A 7,352-nucleotide genomic window follows, 5' to 3' on the forward strand; every position below is an offset into this window, starting at 1 on the left:
GCACTCCCTCTGTACTGCAACACAGCAACATCACTGACAGTGCAGCACTCAAACCTACAACCTTCTGACCCAGAGGTGGGAGAGAAACAGCCAATAGGAAGAGACTGAAATGGAGGATTGAAAGGGCCCGATCTGTTTGAATGATACATCCTAAACAAACCCTTGCATATTTGGAAGTTGAGATCCCTTCGAGATGGACAAAAGCTGATAATTTTACCAAAAAGATCTCAAATAAAAATGCAACCTAATGTCACATTTCCTTGGTCATCATGTAAACTCGTTGCTTTGTAGAGTCATTGTTCATATTTTTAACGTGTATTTTATCCTGATTCATTCGCAGAGGCCCTTGGAGAAACCTGACGGTTTGGATGTGTCAGATCAGAGCAAGGAGCATCCTCAGCATCTGTGTGAGAAGTGCAAGGTTCTGGGCTATTACTGTCGCCGGGTGCAGTGAGTGGCCTGCCGATGTTTGTGACCACCGCCATCAGCACCCCTAACCCACCCACCCACCTGTCTCCCTCTCCCAACGTTTGAGAGTCCTTAAACCACACTCAGCTGAATGAGAATTCACCAAAACCGTGCTCTAAACCGACAACTAATAAGCCTTAAATTTGGTAGAATGTGACTCTTGCCTGTGTATGTGTATATTTCCAGGTTCTATTTCCAGGTTGTATTTATAGTATTATTAACTACCAGAAGCAGTATTACCAATGGCAGTTTAAAATGGCACCTTAAATGGCGTGTCTTGCCTACTCTTTGTTTACAGAAACTTTGTACCATGAACAACTGCAAAGGGGGAGAACATACTGGGCTTCAAGGCTGATACTTTAAACCAATCCCCTGCCGTGCCATTACCAATCATTAAGCCAATAGCACAAGTCTGTTTGCTGTGAAATGTCACATGGCATGCAAACTTTGACCCACCCCCTCTAGTTCTTTGTTTTCTGAAAGCTGATAAGCATCAGTATTAGAATCGTAAAAATATAAAAAATGGTTATTGGCAAGTGATGTCAGTGATGACTGACAATATGTGTCTGGTATTGTAGGGAGTTGAGAGTAGGATGAAATGTAGACTCAAGAATCGAGAGTCATGGTTAACTCTATAGAGTACTGATTAATATTTCCGTACAGTGTGCCAATGGCGATAACTTCGGGTCTCCCATTAAACAAAAGTGGAGCGCCTGCAAATTAAGATACTGTAAGAATTTTTATATCCCTTCATTAATTTAATCACCAAACACTAAGTGCCTTTAACTCAGTTTTTAAAAACAATATTTTCCTTCCTGTCATTTTAAAATTAGTGTTGTTTCCATCTTTTGACTTCATATGTTTGGCACCACGTTTCATCTAGGCTGGGATCTCGTTCACCTTTTCTCCAGTAGGGCTTTGTGATTCGCCACTAAGCGGTTCAAGGCAGCAACCTTGGACCAGTCCTCAGCTTAAGTAGGTGTCTTGGGTATCTTTTGGGTGTGTGGAGGGAGGGAGGGGGTTCAGGATGGATTGTGCATTGAACCTCAGCATCTCAGTCTACTGGTCCATCTCTCCCTCCTTAAATATGGGAAAGTTCTCCCACTAGGTGATGCATACTTGTCCCCTCAACCCTCACCACCAGTACATACCTCACATACAGGCTCTGTCCCAGTGCAAGGATGTTTCATAATCATTTCAACACTGGAGTAACCCAAAAGTTGATTAACAAAGCCTGAGAACCACCCATACCCCCCCCCCCCCACCAACCAGACTTCTGAAAGCCCAATGTTAATGCTAGATTTTGTGATGTAAAGGAGCATTAGTGACCAATCAGATGACCTCCCGGAATACTAATTTCTGCCCACACTTCCAGAGAGACACAGATTTATTTCACAGATTGTACATCTCATTGTTTTGTGACAGATCTTTCAAGTCACAGAGGTAAATTTTAGTGTCATGTGCTTTCTTAAAAAGTTGTCAAAGGCAAAGACAACAATCTGTAAATAGCAACACACACACAAAATGCTGGAGGAACTCAGCAGGTCAGGCAGCATCCATGGAGGAAGATAAACAGCCAACATTTCAGCTCGAGACCCTTCACCAGGACTGGAAAGGAAGAGGGCAGAGTGTGTTGCTCCAGATTCCAGCATCTGCAGAATCTCTTGTGAATCTGTCAATAGCAATTGACTTTTGATTTACCAAAGGTGGCACTGGTGTGACCTTAGAGACACCAAGGTGAATATAGTGGTGCGTTATCAGAAAGACAAAATTGTAGTCAGTAACAAATGCTTATTGCACTGACATTTACCGACAGAATTTTTGTCGGCTTTTAAACTGAAACTGATTGATTGGGAATCCAGTGTCCCATATGGATACATGATTCTCTTCTGCAAGGGATCTGGCATATGTGTGTGAACAAGGAAAGCTGCTGGGTCTCCTTAACCAATCAGATTGGAGGCTCTTTAACTATTCCAAAGTGTAAACTGTAGGTTAGAACTTGGTGTCAAACTTTTACAGAAAGTGCAATAAAGAAAAGGAATGAAAGGCAAGATTAGATTAGCAAGAATTAAAAGAAACTGAAAAAATGTTTTTCAAGAATTATTTAAGTAAGTTAATTGTCTTAAAATCTCCAATAATATTTTTTTTTAATTTAAAGTCTAAATTAATGAAACTCCACAGTCGCAGAAGCTAATTTTTTAGAGTCAGAGAGGGGGTTTATCTGTAATTATTTCATAACATGCCGTGAAAAGTCTTACATTGAATAGACAAGCCCTAATCTTCTCCGGCCAGTGTTTTAGCTATCACATCAGGGAATACCCTGTTACAGGGCGTCCAGTCAGTTCTTCTTTAATATGAAGTTTGAACTCCTTGGAAAAATGCCCGTTATCACTGCTCAGAATAAAGGGCCTCTCCCCGAGTCCCAGTGAAACACAGAAAACCATTTTTTCACTTGCATAGCTCACTGAGATCTCCTCACACACTGTGGTTATAGCTCGATGACAACAGCAGATGCCTTACACGTTCTTGCTGCAATATAGGTATAATGTTGGAAGTTCACAGTCGGTCAGTCAGCGCCTGTAATGAGAAATTTCAACGTGTAATTTTTTAAGATATATCCTCTATCTGAAGATTTGCAGATAAATAAGCTTTAGCTTCTCCTTCCTACACGCTCTCTCGCTTCCTATGTTCTTCTGTTACTGAAATAGCTCTTTATATTTCAGATTGGTGCTGATCATATTTCTGCATGGACATCCTATGAACATTTGCTATCTTTATAGGACTCTTAGTTGAAAAAAAGCCATTTTTATTTGGTCCAAGGATGGGGAGAGGGGTTGACTGTTAGGAAGTAAATTCATGCTCCATCCCCAATCTCCTTGGGAAGTACACACCATTCCCCAGGAAACCAGCCCCTTCTCGTTAATGGCACTTTTGAGAGAGCTGATAGTCAGCACGAGGCAGTGGCTCTGTCTCATTGTTACCGCATAATCTAGCGCATCGATTGAGACCTCAGGAATGAAGAATCACAAGTGCAGGCCCTTGTCCACTCACCCGGTGATGCTGTGACAGTTCAACGTGGGCAGACGTATGTTACTGTTATCTGAAATGACACGTGGAGAGCCCTGGCCTTGCCTATGGTCGAGGAGGCTGTATAATTGAACAGGCAATGCATTGGGTAACAAAGATTGCTTACGTTATTGCCAGAAACCTTCCTGCTGATAGCCAGATTAGGGATAAAATATCCTAGCCGAGGCTCAGAAGCTCTCATCTATACCACTTGTACCTGAGATCATAGAGTCATTCAGCAAAGGAACACCATGGCACACCATGGCCATGCCAACCATCAAGTACTCATCTATATTAATCCCATTTGCCAGCACTTGATCCATAGCCCTCCAAGTCTTGGTGATTCTAGTACTCATTGAGATAGTTCTTATACCTTTCCCACCCCAGACGGACATGTGTAAATGCAACACCGCCCCTACTCCCAAAATACGTGACTGACTAGTAGCAACAAGCACAAAGCCCACCAACCCAACACCTACCCACCCCCACATCTTTTCCCCTCTCCCTCTTGAAAATGGCAGGAGGAGTCAGGGCTTAACACTTCCAAAGGGTGAGAGGTTATCAGCTGATGTAAATCACCCGACGATCCAACATGCAGCCTCTCTGAAAAGTGGCGCCTGATCAGCCTAAAGAGTAAGCCTTTAAGGTGTTCATTTGTGGTGGACTGTAGTTGTTAAAAATGCTAATGACTTTTGGCAGACCTCTCAGAAAAATAAAGGGTTGTCTGGACCTCGGGCACTTTACCCTTGGACCTTGAAATGAAACAGACAGCAGGAGTGCAGAGATGGAGACTGGGTCCAATCACCTGCACCTTGCTGTTGACAGAAATATTAAGTCACTCCCTAAAGGGTTAACCAAGAGAGACCTGTCAGGAAATTGACAAGAAACATATACACTAGTATGTGAGTATGTAAGTGAGGTTTTCAAGGGACAATCAATTGAAAGAACAGTTTGGAGTTTTTAGCTATATTGGATATATTTACCCATATATGAATTGTGCTTACTGATGTATTTATCTTAAGTATTACTTGACTATAGTCCTCTTTGTTTGGATTTTTTTATACTATGTGTGTATTTTGGAAATCTTCTAGATGTTAAAAATTTTAATGTTAACAAATATTTCTTATAAAGCCAAGTTCATATCTGTCCAAGTTCCTGTTTATCTTTGCAGTAACCTTTTTGTATATATTCAAGGGGCATAGGTTTTGGGCCCCTCCATTCTAATGGGGCCTTTTGTTTTGAAATGATGTGGATTTTCAAAAAACAAGTCTCTCAAGACCTTTTCTACTAAATTACTAACACAGCTGAGATTTTTCTTGAATATTTTACAAACCAAGGTTATAAACAGAAGAAAATATTATTTATCTGAGAAAATTCTTTTTTTTCTACAGTTCATTGTCTGTATAAAGTATGCAACAGAAATAATCTGACTAGGAAGGTAAATAATGTTAAACAGATGATTATTGTATGAAAGTTGGTACATAATTCTTGGGGGAAGATGAAATAAACCCACACAATTCTTGAAGCCATATATAAAATCAGGATGAAAATATTATCAGTATTAATTAGCCTGCATTTATTCCAGTGTTTAAACTAATTTTACTTTGTTTTACTAATGCATTACATTTATATATGTGTATTTTGGGAAATAACTGACCTAAGTAGCAGTTTTAGGTTGTTCAAAGTAACACGTAACTGTTCTTCATCTTTTACCAAGAAAGGCAAAATTACTGTTCTGTGGAGGAATGTGCATATTGTTGTATTGTGAGCATTTACATGATTGCTACTATTTAGTTGAGGGACAAATTAGTTGTTTTGTTAGCAAAAACACTCTGTGCTACCAGAAGATACGAAACACATTTGGTTTTATTTTATATAAAAAGAGTAAAAGCCAGAAAGGAGTGATTTTTAGATATTTAATTGGTAGATGGAAATTCACCACTGTGCAACTGTGAAACTGTGAGTTAGATTCGTACGCTGGGACACTAGTGTATGCAAGAGCCCTGTGCCACAGAACCAATAAGGAATCGATGGTGTCAGAGGCTGCCAGCAACTGTGTTCTGTGGCAATGATGCAGGCTCAAATTAGAGAAACCCTGTAGACATACGACTGTACCATTCGACCGCCGTGTGATAGGGTAGACTGTGCATGTACATTGCTTGGCCAGATAACTGGGAGCATTTAAAGCCTTTTATTTTTAATCATAGCCTTACTGAAAGCATTAGAATTTTAATGAATGCTGAGGAAGTTTGCGGAAAAAAACGTACTTGAACCTAATATGCTGAAGGATTCTTTAGGAAAAAGCTCTTCACTACATTTTTTTTTACATAGATGTATTACACTGACTAATACTGTGTCAAGCATTCTCGGGTGCTTGACTGTAGTCTCAAATGAAGAATAAGATATATATATTTGGAACTTTACTGTAGACCATTTGTAACCAGCATGCCTTTTTTTTCTGATCAACTTGATGGGATTGTTTACTTATTATTTCTAGATAACAGTATTAAGCCTTTTTTGTACAGCTGAAATGTATGGACAAACTCAGAGGGATTGGGTAATGGAGAATTAAATTCCTGTATATGAAGTGTTATGAACAGTTAATTCAATGTGGATGGATGTTACCTGGTCTCATTGATGTCCATTACAATGGCATTCCCTCATGTGCCTTATCGTTGCTGGTTAGTATAAGCCTGCTTATGGAACTTTCAATAGTATTCTATTGGTGCATTAAAACAATGCAAGAAATACAAGAATTCACTGATGTGTTTGTGTTTAATTTCCTACACCTCCTCTGCATTAACATCACACAGGGAGTGGTATACTGTGTACACGTGCGCCCTGTTTGGTTGGAAGTTCTTTGTGTTGGAACTGCACGCATTCATTGTTTAGGATGTGTTGCCAGTGTTGGCCTGTGTCGGACTGGTAACGTCCAAAATGGCTGTGTAGCCGGCCTACCACAGAATCGGGGAAAAGGTGGCTTTGCATCCCTGTTGTCTTCAGAGAATGGAACTCTGACGCTGGGACGAGGGAGGAAGGGGAGGGGAGGGGATGGGCAAATGGAAGGATTTCAAAACCGATTCAGACGTTTGTTACATTAGGGAATTGAGGAATTTTGAACAGAAATGGATAATTGAATTGGGACAGGTCAGATATGATCTGGGCTTCATGGAATACAAAAGCAGGGAGGTCAAAGTCGAGTTTATTGTCATCTGCACAAATACATGTGTGCACAGGTGCAATGAAAAACTTACTTGCAGCAGCATCACAGGCACAGAGCATCATATAAGCAGCATTCACAAGAAAAACATAAAGTATACGTAATTTTTCAAGAAAGAACACAATTAGAACAAAAAAAGCAAAGACAAGAGATTCTGCAGATGCTGGAATCTGGAGCAACACACACAAAATGCTGGAGGTACTCAGCAGGTCAGGCAGCATCTAAGGAGGGAAATAAACAGTCGACATTTCAGGTTGAGACCCTTCAACCTTCCCAAGTTCCAAGTCTCAAGTCAAGTTTATTGTCATCTGCACAAGTACGGTGAGGTACAGATACAATGCAAAACTTGTTTGCAGCAACATCACAGGCACGTAGGTACAGACAACACACAGAAAATAAATTATGCATAAATTATACAAGTTTATAATTACACAACACTTGTGGTGTTGGTGGAGGCAGAGTCAATCAGGCCTTACAAAAGAAAATTGGATTGTCACTGAAGTGAAAATAATTTCCATGCAATGGGGGAAGAGCAAGTGGGAGGGAGATGAGTTGCTCAGCAGAGTGCCAGAGGAGACTGGATTGGCCAAATGGCTGC

At 40.4% G+C, this 7,352-nt stretch overlaps 1 protein-coding gene across 1 annotated transcript in view; it reads left to right on the top strand.

The window, feature by feature from the left end:
- Positions 1-6,290, top strand: part of zcchc24 (zinc finger, CCHC domain containing 24) — a 214,893-nt gene extending 208,603 nt beyond the window's left edge. Inside the window, exon 4 of the mRNA XM_052041604.1 lies at positions 341-6,290. Within this exon, the coding sequence (XP_051897564.1) occupies positions 341-454 (114 nt within the window). The 3' untranslated portion in view covers positions 455-6,290. The remainder of the gene's footprint in view (positions 1-340) is intronic.
- The last annotated feature ends 1,062 nt before the right edge of the window (positions 6,291-7,352 follow it).

This window comes from Pristis pectinata, chromosome 30 (genome assembly GCF_009764475.1).
Source record: "Pristis pectinata isolate sPriPec2 chromosome 30, sPriPec2.1.pri, whole genome shotgun sequence".
Taxonomy (NCBI): Eukaryota; Metazoa; Chordata; class Chondrichthyes; order Rhinopristiformes; family Pristidae; genus Pristis; species Pristis pectinata.